Source organism: Cydia fagiglandana, chromosome 4 (assembly GCF_963556715.1).
Source record: "Cydia fagiglandana chromosome 4, ilCydFagi1.1, whole genome shotgun sequence".
NCBI classification, from domain to species: Eukaryota; Metazoa; Arthropoda; class Insecta; order Lepidoptera; family Tortricidae; genus Cydia; species Cydia fagiglandana.
Window position 1 is genome coordinate 8886783 of NC_085935.1, and position 18646 is coordinate 8905428.

General features: G+C 40.4%; 2 protein-coding genes across 6 annotated transcripts in view; one reads left to right on the forward strand and one right to left on the reverse strand.

Moving 5' to 3' along the window:
* The window catches only part of LOC134663648 (protein ultraspiracle homolog), a 55351-nt gene extending 50295 nt beyond the window's left edge, over positions 1-5056 (forward strand). For all 5 annotated transcript variants that reach the window (XM_063520079.1, XM_063520075.1, XM_063520077.1 and 2 more), the window contains 4 exons: positions 1257-1332; positions 2492-2641; positions 3690-3739; positions 4272-5056. In XM_063520079.1, coding sequence (XP_063376149.1) covers positions 1257-1332; positions 2492-2641; positions 3690-3739; positions 4272-4493 — 498 coding nt within the window. In that variant the 3' untranslated portion in view covers positions 4494-5056. The remainder of the gene's footprint in view (positions 1-1256; positions 1333-2491; positions 2642-3689; positions 3740-4271) is intronic.
* Positions 5057-6851: 1795 nt separating this feature from the next.
* Positions 6852-18646, reverse strand: part of LOC134663640 (uncharacterized protein C05D11.1-like) — a 33527-nt gene continuing 21732 nt past the window's right edge. Inside the window, exons 8-18 of the mRNA XM_063520062.1 lie at positions 17891-18033; positions 16124-16232; positions 15623-15793; positions 14856-15092; positions 13342-13461; positions 12699-12985; positions 11312-11486; positions 10134-10277; positions 9619-9776; positions 8117-8269; positions 6852-7363 (exon numbers count right to left, since the gene is read on the reverse strand). Of these exons, the coding sequence (XP_063376132.1) occupies positions 7306-7363; positions 8117-8269; positions 9619-9776; positions 10134-10277; positions 11312-11486; positions 12699-12985; positions 13342-13461; positions 14856-15092; positions 15623-15793; positions 16124-16232; positions 17891-18033 (1755 nt within the window). The 3' untranslated portion in view covers positions 6852-7305. The remainder of the gene's footprint in view (positions 7364-8116; positions 8270-9618; positions 9777-10133; positions 10278-11311; positions 11487-12698; positions 12986-13341; positions 13462-14855; positions 15093-15622; positions 15794-16123; positions 16233-17890; positions 18034-18646) is intronic.

Consider the following 18646-nt stretch of genomic DNA (forward strand, 5'->3'; position numbering starts at 1 on the left):
ATAGGGAGTCTAAATACTTCATAATTTTAAAAAATTGTAGAACAAAAGTGTCACCGTTTGAGGAGTACAATATATGTTTTAATTATTTGCTTGTGTTACTGGCCACACCCGGTATTAGACAGTTAGTACTTGTTTAAATCAATATTTAACATTGTATAATATCAAATGTTATAATTGCTAAAATCTTTTGGTTTTTAACTTCGGTCGTAAGACTATTCTTTTTAATTTGTGACACACCGTTTAGCTCATAATGTGTCGTAACACCTATTACTCGTAAAGTCAAATGAAACCGCTTAATCGCAGCCAAATTGCGGACGCCACTAGGATTGAACAATAATCAAAAACAGATGGTGCGCGTCGATTCATTTGTCCAATGCGCTGGCATTGGCTGAAATATCGCCTTGGGTCCCAAATCACATCTGCGAAGGTGTTATTATAATTATGAATAATAAAATGTTTGCAATAAAAGTGATACTTCTAAATTGATGTAGTGTACAATAACCGTAAAATTCGTATATTGTTAATAAGCACATGGCTCATAAAAAAGTAATGTGTCTTGCACGTAATGCACCATTTTATATTTCTGTACTAAATGAATTGAAAAAAAAAGGTGCATAGTTAAGAACTGTAGTTAGTTTTAATTTAATTGATTTCATTGTGGTGCAAACATAATGGAGTTTTAATCTATTTACACATTTTAGGACTCATTTGAGGAATTGTGTTGGTGGTGTAAGCAGTAAATTAATGTGTATGAAATAAATAAATACATACAACACAATAGTTCGTATTTTCCTCGCGTTGCTGTGGTAAAAAATTATTACACATATTTTTTTGTAAATTTCATATTCAAATAAATGTGAGAATATTTCTGGTCCTTGCCTATAAAATTGAAGAGGTATATAGTTAGTCGCTCATATCGTGTGATATCGTTAGTAGGCATTTTATACATAATTACTTACTTAAAATGTATAGTGTTTATTTTACTTCAAAGCAAAGGTGACAAAGTACTGGAACGTGATTCGACTATGAGGCCCAGCGTACGTGTAAAATGGCCTAGCTTTTTACCCAATTATAGCCTCTAGTGCAACTGCGTCAAAAAACGCCTTTGTCTCAAGGGCAAAGTATAGCGCAGTATTTTAGCGGCGGCGAAATTCGCCGCGAAATATAAACAAACGCATGTTTATCTTTACAGGCTTTTAGAGTTGTTTTTGTGTGATGTTTGAGACGTAACGAATGTTTTAATTGGAATGTTGCAGTACCTGGAGGACGAGCGGGAGAACGGGGACGGCACGCGGAGCACCACGCAGCCGCAGCTCATGTGCCTCATGCCGGGTAAGCAAGAATACATTTTTCATTTCTCATGCTCTGAAAGAGGGTCATTGTTGTCCTAATAGGTGTGCAGAAAATGACACGTGTCTCCACTAGAGCATTTTAGATTCCAAGTATGTACGATTTTTTTTACGATAAGCAATTGTAATTTGGGTAATAGATTTGTTATACAATTTCAATTCTGATATTTGAATCCCCATTCCATAAATGTGACGTTCCATGGCAAAAGGTACCTTATGGCGGCTGGCGCTTACGTCGCATAGCGCCGCAATAATATTGGAGCGGCGTTAATAATAGCGTAAGCGTCAACTGCCACAAGGTACTTTTACCTGTGGGACGTCACAAATAACGATAATTTTGCCTAAATTGTTAATTGAAAGTACCCTAAAATAGTTATTTGTTGTACAAGGGGGCAAAGTTGTTGAGGGTTTCAAAGCACGAGGGTTAAACAAAATTTGCCCCCGAGTGAAACACAAAATTTTTCACCACACCAACCCGAAGCAAATATTAAATATAAAATATCAAACAAAATCAAACCAAATCAAATCCACAAGAATGTTATTAAATATTTATCATCCAAAATCATCATTTAAAAGTCAATTCTACCAGTAAACATAAGAAAACAACTCAAAATTTGCATTTGATTACTTTGCCTCACATGTGGATAAAATGCAACTTTGCTATTCGTTTTTGAAGTGCAAAGTAATTCTTTCCGAGCTGGTGTGGTGAAAAATAAATTAATTTATATTTAGCCATGTTTTTATAAAAACACGTGCATTTTACTTTCCTCTTATTCGAAATGAAAAGTAGAGTGTTTAACTCGGGTGAAAGGCATCACTTCAGCCTCGGACTATTGGCGCTTTCATTGCGTTCGAGCGCCAAACTACCTCGACATAACAGGTAGTGACCCTGCATATGAAGCCGATGGTCCCGGGTTCGAATCCTGGTACGGGCATTTATTTGTATGATGATACAGATATTTGTTCCTGAGTCACGGTTGTTTTCTATGTATTTAAGTATTTATATTATATATATATATCGTTGTCTGAGTACCCACAACACAAGCCTTCTTGAGCTTACCGTGGGGCTTAGTCAATTTGTGTAAAAAATGTCCTAATAATATATTTATTTATATTATATTTATACTATATGGTGTTTGCAGGCATGACGCTGCACCGCAACTCGGCGCAGCAGGCGGGCGTGGGGCCGATCTTCGACCGCGTGCTGTCCGAGCTGAGCCTCAAGATGCGCTCGCTGCGCATGGACCAGGCCGAGTACGTCGCGCTCAAGGCCATCGTGCTGCTCAACCCAGGTCACTACACCATATTAAGAGCCAACAGGAGTGGTCATTTCTCCATACAAACGTAATCGACTGTTTCCTCCGTGGGTTTTGAAGCTAGAGCAATGTTTTTTTCAACACAGATTAATATTGTCAATATCTGTGTCGGACCGTTTAGCTTTTTTTGATATTTTTGTTTTTTAAGGCGCTAGAGCCCTTCAAAAATGGCCTAATTGACTATGCCGCAATGAGAGGCGTGGTATTCAAAACTGATATCAATTAGCCAAAAAAGCAAAACGGATAACGGCAACGGACACAGATAATTTTATAATCATTTAGATTTCCAAATTTGGTTACGATTGGATAAGTTATGGAGGAGGAAACAGTCGAATACGAAGCTTCGATTTTTGAGATGAGTCGCTTATACTATATTTACCTAAAATATTTAAATCTCAGCTCCTGTTTCGTCTTAACACAGCATTTTTACAAGCTTTTATTGGGTTGTATGTATGTTTGTGTCACATCTTGCAAGCTAAATTAGACCCACTTCCCATTCGATTGAGCTGAAAGTTCACATACATGTGTAAGGATTGTATTGCTTCTGTCCAATATTTTGGTCCAATGCCTATTTGCGTATTAGTTGCGAGAGTATTAGTTGCCTGTTGAAAGAAAAGTACAGTCAGCGATAAATGCTTGTGTAAAAAAAAAATATATTATAGTTTCTATTGTAGTTTCTATTTTGTGGCTAATATACCGTCTTAGTCCATATTTACGACTGTCTCAATATTTTGATGTTTTTGGTTGTTTGGTAGAGGTCGCGGGCTACAACTTTACAACTTATAGGCTTAAGTACAACTTCCTTCGACACTTTCAAAAATGCGTCCAAGGGAATTAGACATTGGAAATGCGTTTTGACCCATTTGAAGTTATTCTTTACTTTACAGTCCTTGCATTATACTTGTTATTATTAACTCCATTCCTAAATATTTTAAATAGTATTTTAGTTACATACATTCAGCTGTAATAGTGTCGGATAAAATAATGCGTAATTTAATATCTATTTTTGACTTCTTCATTACAGATGTGAAAGGGTTGAAAAGCCGACAGGATGTTGACAATTTACGAGAAAAAGTAAGTAACATTCCTTCATAATAATTGAAGAGTAGCCAAGGGTGAATATGGACGGGAATATTTTAAATAAAATTTTAAAAGTTATTTTAATTAGTTACGATTACATAGAAGGTGTCCCAGAATTACCACGTCACAGTGACACCAGAAATAGGTCAACTCAAGAGAAACTTAACCAGCCTACATGACTCTAGTAAAAGTTGCACGGTTATCGAGTTATTACCGAAATATAAAAGTAAATTTTTCTCCTTAGTGGCGAATACGTAAACACGTAGCTTTTCGGTTAATAAGGAAAAAACCTGCATACTAAAAAAAAAAATGCAAAGCTAAGAAATTCAAGGTTGGGAATTGGGAATTATAGACTGAGCTCTCTCGCGCATGAGACGAAGCCTCTCGCGCCTGTGCCCACTAGTGAAATATTACACGGCTCAATTAAGTATGTAATTAATAAATGCTCAATTAGTAAATGAGAATTATAGTTTCGTGGCATATATTTTTAAGCTCGTGAGTTTTATATGTTGATGTGTATGTTCAGATGTTCTCGTGCCTGGACGAGTACTGCCGGCGCGCGCGCGGCGGCGAGGAGGGGCGGTTCGCGGCTCTGCTGCTGCGGCTGCCCGCGCTGCGCTCCATCTCGCTCAAGAGCTTCGAGCACCTCTACTTCTTCCACCTCGTGGCCGACGCCAGCATCGCCGGCTACATCCGCGAGGCGCTGCGCCACCACGCGCCGCCCATAGACGCCAACTCCATCATGTAACCGGCCACGTGTCTACCCCGTGCACCTCACACCAACCCACCCGTCCGGAAGATAGAGAGAGAGGCATTCAAAGTTGTCGGTTTCTTTACCCGACATCCCCCGGCATGTAGTGATCCGGCCGAGACGGGCGAGCTCGGCCGGTCCCGTAGTCGAACCGTGCGCCGTTCGCGTCACATTCTATAACTTGCTGAAGTCTATGAACTTCATCGTGACCGTATTCTTTACGTTCACCGATAGGTTTCTATTATTTAAATGACTTTCTTGCCTCTTTATAATTTTATCTGAAGGGTATTTGAGATCGACTATGATAACTCTGCTGTCATTTTGACCCTAAAATAAATATTATAAATTTACCGCTGGCTGGTCCAGGCGTCATTTTAAGTTACATTATGTATCTTGGCGAAATAATTATGTTATGGCAATTGTATTCGAAAACGCAGCGGTAGTAGAGTTATCTATTAATACGACCGAACAACTCGCCTTGTACGTCGAATATGATAACTAATCTTTATAACCACGATTACACAGAAAATATTGACAAACTTTGCAATGGAATGAACAAATTGGAAGGTGACACTAACTGTGTACACCTTTGATATATTGCTTAGTTGTTCACTAGTGTAATCGAAGCTATAATCATTACGATATACGACCGATGTAATTGTTGAAACAGTCGATGTAAATGTTGGCACATAAGTATCTCATTTTTAATAAATCGTGCCGCCCTACGTGACTGCGTGTCGAATGTCGTAATGATATAAGCGAGGCTGATTAATATTAGACTAGGAGTCATTGCTTCAATAATTCCTCTTGCTTATAAGCGATCCAAAAAACTATGTAAGGCGGTTTGTTGAGACCATTCCGCTACAGAGAGCCCCAACCGTGACTGAGGAGCGAGGACTACACTGTGTTTACCACGAAAACATGATGGTGCATTACACGTCTGTGTACACCGAGTTAAACTGCTACGATTGATTATTATCTGACACGCGGAGAGTAAGTAACTTATATTACAGTTCACATCACAAGTGGCAAGTCTACCTGATACGTTTAACTAAATAAATGTAGTACTGTAAGTCGTCTTACTTCGATCGACGCCGTGTCAGACAAGGAAGCGGAAAAGTGTACAAAAAGTACATAATTATATGGGACATTCGTCAGATAAGTGTAACAGTTGTTAGGTAAAGAAAATGGGGCCGCCTCTTTATTATTACGTAGTCGTATATTAATAACGTATTTAGTTAAGGTGTTCAGCTAATTAGGATAATTATATTCGTCGAGTATCTAGATGTCCATAGTGAATTAATATAATATGTAGACTGTTACGCGTACCTAGGTAATTATGACGTTTACCAAATCTCTCTTCAAAGCAAGAACGTTGAGCACTCCAGTACTAATACCGTAGCGTATTCTAATTCTGAAGATTTGAATCGCCTTGTTACTATGTTATAGATGACCTTACACGTATATCATTATTTTACATATGACGCGTATGTATAAATGCTAAAAGTATTTTCGTACATATGTTGGTGCTTTAATATGCATTTCAATATGCAGATAAAAATTATAAATCTTGAATTATTTTAGAAAATATTTTATTTCCTTATTCAAATTTATGTCTAATTGTAAATATGAAATTGTATGTCTTGTAATTGTAACTAGTACTCACTCGAGTAATTCGTATTCATAGTATATATATTTCACCTTTTACGGTTGGGATATGTTTAGCGAGGCCTATGCGAGTGGTTATAATAATGGTTTATGACATCCTTAAAGGGCCAGTTTATTTTTGTACCTCATTCATATTATAAGCTCATTTCCGGCGATGGTTGATCAACTAACCAGTATTAAAAAAGAAAGACTTTGTCCAAATAACAAACAAATGTAAATAAAAGTTAAATGGCGCATAATATTAGATGGTAATAAATGTGATGTTTCTTGTAAACGTATAAATTTAATGTATTTAGTCTCGTCATTTAGAACAAGACAACAAGCTCACAGATACAGACATGCGAAGCACGAGAAAGTTTTAAAATTATTAATTATATATTTGGAGAAAATGATATCTTTCTCTATACGCTATCATTTGTTATGGATACAATGTATTGCTGTTGAATATGATGGAATTATGAAATAACTGCATTAATGTTGAAGTTGATATTATTCTATGGTTGGGTATGAATTCTATGTTGGAGGTGTTGCAGCGGTTGTGAGATGATTTATAATGATGTTCACTAAATATCTGACTAAACGTAAGTTATATTTTTTTTGTATAGACATAGCTTTAAGATGAAGGTGATTAAACTTTATCATTATCACAAAAACATGAGCTTTTATTTTGAAATGACAACTTCATCGTTAAAATGCATCATATACTTTATTCGCTCAACGTTATTACAATGGCACAGCCAATAATTGAAAATATAGTGATTTCTGAAAAGTTTGCAACTAGTTATCACATTACGCGACAAGAATTTCATTAGAAATGCAACTTGTGACAAACTTTCCAAAAATACAAGTAAAAGGAACAAATTATTAGATTATTACAAATTTTACACTTATAATTAGTAGGTATTTAGCGGTAATTATTAAATTATTAAAATTGCGCTCCTGTGAAATACAAATAAATGCACGAAAGAAAGTTATTGCAAGATGGACGGCAGAAATATGGACAGACATGTCCCATATTTCTTTCTGGATTTGTTTGACAATATAAAAAAATACAAAACAATACTGTATAAAGTTCGCCGATAACTCGACTTTGATATTGTTATTGCTGCAGTTCGCAGTAAGCCAGTACGTATTTAGGTTTTCATTTGTTGAAATGCGAGGCCTCCATTGACTCGAATGCATCCAGTTTCACATTGATCCTGAAAGAAAATATGCTGTTGAAAACACATGCAATTTAAATTTAGATGCAAACAACGAAATAATTTGGATCTTATCGCTAGGTAGTGCCAAATGGCGAGTATGGCAACATATTGATTTTTTGACCAATACCTACAGAAAATATTATGTTATGTATCTTGTCATCTTTTAACCTCACAAAAATGTCACACACACGCCAACATTATTACCTTACCATATACCTTAATACCACTTTAACAGTGTTCATTTACAAGGGTTCTTGGGAGTCAATGAGTGAACCGGTTCTTTCGGGTAATCCTAGTATGACACCGCTCATTTCGGTTACGTTCATCTTTTATGATCCGCCTTCGTTGTGAATTCGCACACTTCGTAAATGCTGAAGCATTAATAAAATGAATCCACACCAAGTTAACTTTTATGGAGCAACTCTGTGCAACAGTAAGTTACCTAATGCTTAACCCCCTTATTCATAAACGTTTACTAAAGTTAAGAAGCCCATAATAATCGTTAGTCCCTTTCCGACGTATTGGTATGATGGAAAGGGAGAAACGATTATTATCGGCTTGTCAACTTTAGTAAACGTTTATGAATAAGGGGGTAAGTCTGTGCGCAAAGAGAAGAGTTGTGGAATGTATTGGACCCCATACATTCCCTTCTCTTTGCGCACAGACTACCGTATTGCGCCACAAAAGTTAACTGCGATGGGTTCACCTCACCTTTACGGTTATATGTTTAGTGTGTGTAATAAGACTTACTTCTCGAAAGCAGCCTGTAGCTCCTTAACCTTGGTGGGGTGGCAGACGATGGAGGTCTTGCTCTGGTCGACGTCGAACAAGCTCGGCAGCCACCGCGCCGCCGCCGCGTGCGCCGTCTCCGGCGTCACCGACGCTATGGCACACACGAGGTCCCTGGACAACAATAAGGAACATTACTACAGAAATGGTAAAAAAAACAATAGCTGTAATTTCGGCGCTGTTTGATATATACGCGGTACTTTAAGATACTTTCCGGTTAATTGTGGAACAATTAAATTGGTAATCCACTGGACTTCAATTTAGATTCAGATAAAGGGTAGCTTACTGCCCAAGTGCACTTCAAAGGCCGCAAAAATTTGTGACACGCTCTTATAAATACAAATAAGATTGTGTCAAGATATTTTTGCGGCCTTCGTTGTGTAACAAATTATTGCAGGTGCAATAATTTGTTACACACAAGAGAGAGTTCAAGAGTACGTGAAACCGTTCAGGGGTAAACCTGCGAAACTCGTATGAACGAACGGGGAGATTCATCGTCATTCCGCGGCGTACTTGCGCGTTTTCGATGTTACGTGTTGCCTCACGGTACACGCGTGGCACGTGACGTGTATGTCGACGTTCGCGGACGGCGTGCACTTCTCCCTTAGCAAATTATTGCAGGTGCAATAATTTGTTACACAACGTATTATGTGCTCGAGGGAAACGCTTTCGAAACATACGCCGGAGTATCAGGACGCGTGTTTAATGCATACGAATATTTCTTTTAGGCCGAGATGTAAATAAGCAAGACTCAAATAGCGACTTCATTACCAACGCTAGAAGACTCAATTTACAACAACAGCTTGAAATACGCCAACTGAACAATTTCATCCAACTTTAACCGTCAAATACGCGCGCGGCTACAGCCTAATATCAACCTTCGTGCATTCCGACAAGGTTCAATTTCGTTTTACATAACTGAGGTTAGTGGTTAGACCATAGACTAGGAATCCTCTAGACGGAGTTTAGAGCAATCATTTCATGAAACCGATGCTGCCAAAAATACGGGGGTGCGGGGGACGAGGTGAGCGAGGACCGGTGCCATGATTCGTCCGTTCAAAGACACGGACGTCACACAAAGACACTTTCGACTCAAGACTAAAACTAGCGTATTTGTGACAGAGGGGGTAGAGCTACTATGCTCAGCCTGGAGGATGTCTTGTCTGTGGCACAGAATAATTAATGGTACTACCGTACAGAAAGGAAACTTCCTACAAAAACGAAGTTTGACAGCGGTTCAGGGTCGAATCATGTCTTTATTCCTATCCGTTTCCCTATATGGCACTATCCCTTTCGGTTATTTAGGGTTGTCAAAAATCAAGTGATTATATCTGTGGTCGTGCACGCAAAAGGAAGTCAAGTGGTGCCAACCCTAATAATTGCTCGGAGCAATGCTGAGCCGAGCGGAGCCGAGTTTGACTGAAGTCAGGAGTTTCGCAGCCCTGTCTGTGGGTTAGACCAACCTGTTGTAGTTTTCAGAGACTTGTTTAAAGTAGTTGAGCAGCGACTGCGACACGACGTCGGCGGTGCATTTCTCGTTCTCCACCACCTCGAACAGCGCCGTGCTCTTGGCGGACTCGAATAAGTCTTCGTCGAATTTACCCGTAGCCAGATATTCTTCCTGTAATATATAGGACAAGTTTAACATCGAATTCGTTTTCTTTTAAAGCAAAGAATGTTTGTTTTGAATTAATAAGGAGTTAGATTTTCCAAGTTACAATAAAGCATGCATTTAGCTTCCTCTCGCGATTGAGCAAAAGCTAAATAGCTTGCGCCATGGCGAAAGTGTATCGTAATGTCGATCGATCACAGAACGGGATCATTGTAATGACTAAATTATACTCATGTGGATAGCAATAAGCTTGCGACTTCCGAAACCACGGAGAGTACTAAGGGGGGGGAATGGACAGAGAGAGACGCACGAGTGATCCTATAAGGGTTCCCCTTTTGAGGTACGGAATCCTAAAAATATTGTTACCACAATGGACTTGGCCTTGGTGTAGGCCTGCACGGCGTTGGTGGCTCGGTAGAGTGAGAACACGATGCGCGCCTCGCCGAAGGCCGGCCGCACGCCGTAGCCGTACGACAGCCCGCAGCCGCGGATCAGCCGCCACATCGGGCCCTGCCAACAATCAAAGACCAATACATTTTTTAGACATATTTACAAACAATTTTACTTCCGACTGTACTTTTATTTAAACAGCCATTAGATACACTTAAACTCAATGAGGTTCCGTTTATCAGTATTTTTTTACAGTCACCTCTTTGGTCGCTATTATTAACCTTTTGAACGCCAAACGGCGCATCTATTTGGCGTGCCACGGACGCCACGGGGGTAAAATTTAGTTTTATGAATAAATAATGCCAACCTAAAAGTGGGGTGTTTTTCAGTAGATTTTTATCAAAAAACGATCGACGTCAAATGCCGTCTGTGGTGTTCAAAAGGTTAAAGTAGAAGAAAGAAAGGTAGTAAAAAAAAGTAATAAGGGCCAAGCGATTAATAAATATTTTCTCTGAAGCTGAGCGTTTTAAAAAAGTCCTTGACAGTGGTATGGACAATCAGCAATTAAACGTTTAATAATGTACATATTTTTTCATACGGATGCTATATGAAGAGCATCAATACATACGTCTTTTGCGCGAAAAAATTGTCATTGGTTTCTCGTCAACAACAGCTACGTAATGATGTTAGATGATTATTGTAGAGATTGTAATACTATTAATATGTAACATATGTTTGACTCCTTTCCACACTTGAACGTCTGATCCAATTAGAACATAAAAGCACTCGTATCTCGAGCTGCCTGAAGGCTCAGCGCCGCCAGGAACGGACGTCTCCACACCACTCACTGCCAACCCTCCGCCCAACCCGCTGAGAAGCATGTCCAAGAAGAACTCGTCCATGTTGTAATGTCTCACACAAGGTCCTAGTTTGAATGTATCAGTACGCACCTCGAGCTGCGTGAAGTAGTTAAAAGCGACCAGCAAGGGCGCCGCCTGGTCCAACACCAGTCCTTGGGGTCCGGGGCTGAGCGCGGCCAGGAACAGACGTCTCCACCCCGCCCAATGGCAACCCTCCTCCCCACCCGCTCAGAAGCTCCACATACAAGTTGTAATGTCTCACAAACGTCCTAGTTAGAATGTATCAGCACGCACCTCGAGCTGCGTGAAGTAGTTGAGAGCGACCAGCAAGGGCGCCGCCTGCTCTAACACCAGTCCCTTTGGTCCGGGGCTGAGCGCGGCCAGGAACGACGACTCCACGCCGCCCACCCCCACCACGAACCCTCCGCCCCACCCGCTCAGCAGCTCCGCGTCCCAGTACAGGGACGGCCTGCAACACACGACCAATATCTTACTAAGTGCCACTTGCACCAGTCCACCAACCCGGGATTAACCTGTTAAATCATTAACCTAGTGTCAAATTGTACTGGGAACCATGGTAACGCAAAGGTTTATCCGGTTAACCCCGGGTTAGTGAACGGTGCAAATGGCCCTAACTGTTCTAATATCTACTACAGCCGAACCGAGCTATAGCAGGCGTGGCTCACTCCGCGATTTCGTCGCTTTGCTACAGGTGGCTAAAAGTACCTCCGTTCCACACCACTTTTGGTGGCTAGCCATGAGCCGCGCGTGGCGCTGTCGCCACCTAGCGGCCATATCTGTCCTGACCGTAACAGACGAGTTTTGTTAGATAATGAGTCTTCTGTACCTAGTACTATGATTTATTATGTAGCTATAATTGGTTTTTTAGCGTTAGAAATAAGGTAAACAATCTTGATGTGTCTTTAAATTGGAAAGCACGTTTTAAAAAATAAGTCCTGGCAAATATGTAACAATTATGAATCTAACACGATCATTTATATTCTTCTGCTTTCATAAGTAATAGTTACTGATTTTGAAAAGTGTTTATCAATTAAAAGACATGTAAGATGGCTTACCTTCTTTCTAATGCTAAAAAAAAACTCTGCACACACTTTTTAAGTAAAACGCAATGCATTGACAAAGCATGGGAAATCCACATAAACGCCAATTTTCTATAAACATATGACGTTTGTGATGTAAAGTATAGGGAACAAAATAGGGTTACATTATCTTTTAACACATTCATTACCACTAAGTGCTACGGGTTACGTTCGTAGCGCGTAGCCACGGTTTCGCCGTATGTAGCGCGTAGTCGCTACGAACAGTGTACCCGACAGTCGGGTTCTTGGTGTTGAATGTGTTAAATGTTCTACCGTATGAAAAATAATGTACCTGTTTAGTTCGTTGAGGACTAATTCCGCCATATACTCTGAATTCAACAATTTCAACACGTCTCCTCGACTTAATAATGCGCAACGTGAATAAAAAAACATCGCAAGATTGAGCGGCACAACTCTATCAAACTCACGCCAACTGTTCAACAACAAAGGGCCTACTGCGAACCACGTTCGACGTGTTGCTTCTCTGTCGCACTTGTAAATTCGTACGTAAGTATAACAGGGAGGCAACTCGTCGCACGTGGTTCGCGATTGGCCCTCAGGACATTTCAAACGTTACTCACGGAGCTTTCCCAACTTCAGGGAACCTCTTCCACGGCTCAGTGCTCAGCTGATATCTCTCGAAGTCCGTCGCCAAATGCAGCCACACATGCTCCGTCATTTTCTTAAACGAGTCTCTAGCTTCCTTCAGAACGGTCTCCGCTCGGTCGCCGCCCGCGTTGAGGTTTTCTATGAGCTCTTTGAGGAATTGCTGCTGTCGGAGTACGGAGCACCAGTGAATGTTGCTGTCTGAGCTGTATACGGAGTCCCGGAGGAGATCGTAGACCATCTTGTGGCCGCTCCTGCGGACCTGCGGTAGTGAATTTGAAACATTTGTGATTATGGGTTATGAATGTCAGGCTTGCTTAGAATAGTCCATCATCCGATACAATCAGATGAGTTTAGGTGTCAAAGATATTGGAACACACTATGACGCCTCGACAAAAGAGAGGTGTTCAAATAAACGCTCTTTTTCTTTTACCACTCTAATGGCTACTGAAAGAATTATGGTGATTTGGTGAAATACATATGCAAAATGAGAGGTTCTTCGGCTTCCATCAACGTGAGTGTAGTTTTTAAAGTGCACTTCACATAAGAAATGTTAGTAGCGTGTTTTTTATAATGGTACGTGTGTTATCATACATATTTATGCATGTACATATTTACCTGCGCGACGTCGTTGATAAGTCTCTGCGCGAACACCAGAAGCCTCTCCTTGGTTATTTCGGCAGCATACAATACTTCGTATAAATGATCCACCACTTTCTCATAATCTCCTGGCTCACACTGTAAAAAAAAATAACAATAATCAAAATTAAAAATCAATTTTGCTGAGCGAGCAGTTGCCAAACTGTCCCACGGAGAAGTTGCCCGGCCTACCAAAGCCCATGTCATTACTGAACATGACAGTGAGCTGCTCCGTGGTGGATATGACCTCCTCGTGAGGTATGAGGCCACAACTCACATAGAGCATCCTGTAAAATAACTCACCCTGACTTCAATGTGTATGAAGTTGCCAAACTGTCCCACGGAGAAGTTGCCCGGCCTACCAAAGCCCATGTCATTACTGAACATGACAGTGAGCTGCTCCGTGGTGGATATGACCACCTCGTGAGGTATGAGGCCACAACTCACATAGAGCATCCTGTAAAATAACTCACCCTGACTTCAATGTGTATGAAGTTGCCAAACTGTCCCATGGAGAAGTTGCCCGGCCTACCAAAGCCCATGTCATTACTGAACATGACAGTGAGCTGTTCCGTGGTGGATATGACCACCTCGTGAGGTATGAGGCCACAACTCACAGAGAGTATTTTGTAAAATAACTCACCCTGACTTCAATGTGTATGAAGTTGCCAAACTGTCCCACGGAGAAGTTGCCCGGCCTGCCAAAGCCCATGTCGTTACTGAACATGACAGTGAGCTGTTCCGTGGTGGATATGACCACCTCGTGAGGTATGAGGCCACAACTCACAGAGAGTATTTTGTAAAATAACTCACCCTGACTTCAATGTGTATGAAGTTGCCAAACTGTCCCACGGAGAAGTTGCCCGGCCTGCCAAAGCCCATGTTGTTACTGAACATGACAGTGAGCTGTTCCGTGGTGGATATGACCACCTCGTGAGGTATGAGGCCACAACTCACAGAGAGTATTTTGTAAAATAACTCACCCTGACTTCAATGTGTATGAAGTTGCCAAACTGTCCCACGGAGAAGTTGCCCGGCCTGCCAAAGCCCATGTCGTTACTGAACATGACAGTGAGCTGTTCCGTGGTGGATATGACCACCTCGTGAGGTATGAGGCCACAACTCACAGAGAGTATTTTGTAAAATAACTCACCCTGACTTCAATGTGTATGAAGTTGCCAAACTGTCCCACGGAGAAGTTGCCCGGCCTGCCAAAGCCCATGTCGTTACTGAACATGACAGTGAGCTGTTCCGTGGTGGATATGACCACCTCGTGAGGTATGAGGCCACAACTCACAGAGAGTATTTTGTAAAATAACTCACCCTGACTTCAATGTGTATGAAGTTGCCAAACTGTCCCACGGAGAAGTTGCCCGGCCTGCCAAAGCCCATGTCGTTACTGAACATGACAGTGAGCTGTTCCGTGGTGGATATGACCACCTCGTGAGGTATGAGGCCACAACTCACAGAGAGTATTTTGTAAAATAACTCACCCTGACTTCAATGTGTATAAAGTTGCCAAACTGTCCCACGGAGAAGTTGCCCGGCCTGCCAAAGCCCATGTCGTTACTGAACATGACAGTGAGCTGTTCCGTGGTGGATATGACCTCTTCGTGCGGTACGAGGGCGTCTCCGCGCCGCACGGGGCACTCCGCCAGCCCGTTCAGTTGTAGCGGCAGCCATTTGCGGGTGTTCTGATCAACTTTTGTCGTGTCGAGGATTAGGTTAATCTGGAATTATATTTTTGAATTGAATTGCATCGTGTTACATGGAATGAAGCCACTCTTGGGAGTACACGAACAGCATTCTATTATTTGATGTCATGGCTGGAAAATAACTAATTGGCACCTAAGCCAATTACTTAGTTATTTTCCATCGCTCATTCTATGTTAAAAACTAAAAAGCAACATAGCAATGAAATCTGGTGTATAATATAAAATAATATGGTCGCATCATGAAAGTAAACAAGTACCCGCGAAATCCCTATTTAATTTGGCAGTCGTCATTCCTCCAATAAAATCCTCCCACCTCGTTTCGGTGAACGGACGAGCAATACGTTAAGAAATGCGTAGACAAACCTATATTTTTAGGGTTCCGTACCACAAAGGGAAAAAACGGAACCCTTGTAGGATTACTCGTGCCTCTGTCTGGACTTAATCATTTAGGACGTCCCACATAAAAAAATACATTTTTAAAAATTGTACCTTTGGAACGTGAGTCCGACTCGCACTTGACCGGTTTTTGTTGTTTCGGTACTCACATAAACAAAGTTGGTCTTCAAGCTGTGCACCCTCGCGTACATGGGCAGCTGCTGCAGGTCGAAGTGCGGGCAGGGCGCGGCGCCGGCGCTCCAGGTGGCGAGCGCGTGGCGGCGCAGCCCCCCGCAGCCCGGCACCGGCACGCCCGCCAGCGTGCCCGGCGGCGGCGGACGCTATTATACAGAGAATGGTTATAACATATGCACCATATTTTTATCAACATTTGATTAGTCTTTCATACTTTTATTGAGTGATGTCGCGTTTAGTTTCGTGTCTATTAGATCTTGCATTTTATACCTACGTCCGATGATAACGCAATTTAAACTTCTTAGTATATAAATCTAAGTGGGAATTGTCTCAGGATATAGGTTGCACGTATTATCTGCCTATGTATTTTTTCCCCCAATAAATATAATTAAATAAAATAAAATAGCGGTAATGTAAAACAATAACATGACTTAGTTAATTTCTCTTTTCATTTTTTTATCAGCCACTACTTGTACCTCATTAAACTCGATCGCCTGCTCTAAAATCTTTCCTTTCGTTGCGAGTCCACTTTCTCCTAGTCTCTTTCTTTGAGCTTCTATTCTATTCTTTTCTTCTTCTGCCATCCTAAAAAAATTAGATTTTTTTTTATAAGAATTTAACAACTAGATTATTGCTAAGTATTACAGTACAGTAAGGACAGAGCAACCCTTTAACTGTAATATTACTTTGCTCAATAAATTAATGAGGTAAATGAAATAATCAGTCAATATTCATAAGAGCTTGTTGCTAGGCCTACATGAATAAAGTATATTTTGATTTTGATTTTTTTTTGATTTTATGAAAACTTAATTGGATTTCTTGAATGGGATTATATTTCGAGCATTAGAAAAAGGCTACGCGATCTTGACGTGTCTTAAAAATCAGTAACTATTACTTATGAAAGGAAAATAATGTTATTTAATCGTTTAATAATATATTGTTACACATTTGCCGTGACTTATTTTTCAAAAGTGTTTTTCAATAAAAAGACATCAAGATTGTTTACCTTTTTTCTAATGCTAAAAAAAAAACCGGGCAAGTGCGAGTCGGACTCGCGCACGAAGGGTTCCATACCATAATGCAAAAAAAAACGGAAAAAAAAGCAAAAAAAAACAGTCACCCATCCAAGTACGAGGGGCAAACTGAAAGTGTTTAGAATAGAAAAAGCTGAAGTAATTAGGACGTTACTCTTTATTTTAATGCGTGCTTTGTCTCTTTCTGACCATGCGTACAAATTTTCGTTAGGATAGGATTACCCTGAAGCGCACACAGCTCATTCTTCCAATGCCTTTTTTGTATGGCGATTTTAGGTCCTCGGAGGTTTTGTATGAAATTCATGAGGTACCCATCGGGATTCAAGCTTTTTTGACACAAAATAATTTAAGCAAGATTTTTTTAATAGTGTCATATGAATACTGAGGGATATCAAAAACTACTGATATACAATTTTTGCCAGTATTTTTTATTAACCGCACAGCTGTGCGATGTAAACTTTTGACGTCATTCTTGAATGACATGCTTCTCTATGATCATCCGTTGAATAACTACAAAAGCGATTAAATGTGTAATTTAAAAAATAAACAGACGTACAAGAACTAGGCTTCATTATGAAACTATAACTGAAGACTTCTGTAACTCTGTTGTTGGCTGAGCCCACAATGAAAATCGTTATAAATAGTAATACAAAAAAATTCTTAGGTCGAAATTGGAATAACGCTCGACGTACAATTTCCAAATTGCCATCAATCCTGAAACATAGATAACGACCAAATTGCATATACCTCAAAAAAAGTATAAAGAGTTATATTTTCATAAATAATATGCCTCTTTTTGTTATATGATCTCTAAGTAGCCTTTTCTAAGAACTTTCAGAGTTGCCTACGTACTGACCAAGCCCGACGTTGCTTAACTCTGGTCAAAAATCACGTTTGTTGTATGGGAGCCCCATTTAAATCTTTATTTTATTCTGTTTTTAGTATTTGTTGTTATAGCGGCAACAGAAATACATCATCTGTGAAAATTTCAACTGTCTAGCTATCACGGTGCGTGAGATACAGCCTGGTGACAGACAGACGGACGGACGGACGGACGGACGGACGGACAGCGAAGTCTTAGTAATAGGGTCCCGTTTTACCCTTTGGGTACGGAACCCTAAAAAACGAACTATAGGTCAAGTTTTGATTGACTTGATTTTTATAAGTAGGCTTCTATGCAATGGAGATATGAACTGTAATGAAACTAACTGGTCTTGTAGCTTGATGCTGGGCGAGCCGACAATGACGACCAGTTCGTCGGTGAAATACTTCTGCATGATGCCGCGCCAGTACTCCTCGCCTTCGTTTAGGAGCTCTTGCAGCGCTTCTTGGGGATTCAGTCGCGATATAAACTGAAATGGTGGTTCACTTAATATTTGGACAAATGTAGCTTTCATTATCAAAATGCACTGTATGCAGTTGCCATACTATGATATTTTATATGTAGATGTGTTATACACGTTCCAAAATTGAAGCACTCACCTCGTGTCATGTGTACGAGTTTGTCTCAGTCTGCCTGACGCAAGCGCGAAGGTGTACACCGGTTAATACTTTTCCATAAATAACGTGTATTAAGCAACAAAATGCCGACCTGCGTTATGTTGAAATGCTCAAATTATCCGCGGAAGCGTAAAAAAATTGACGGCGTCACATATCATTGGTAAGTAAAAGCTGAAATAACCCGTTTTTCTTCGGTTTAATCTTGAATTAAATAAACCCAGCCGCCATTTTCGCCGGCTGACAGAACGAGATAAGTTTATGTTCTCATCAGCGAGAATGACAAGGACGCACCAACTGCGTACATAGATTATCATAGCAGACGCGTCATGGTAAGTTGCATTCATTGTTTGGTGCTTGTCGTGCAAATAAAAGAAATATACTTAAATTTCAACTTTAATATTGAAGTTTTTTACTTGAACGCATTTTTTCTTGTATTTAAGTACAACAATTGGCAAATTAAAGATT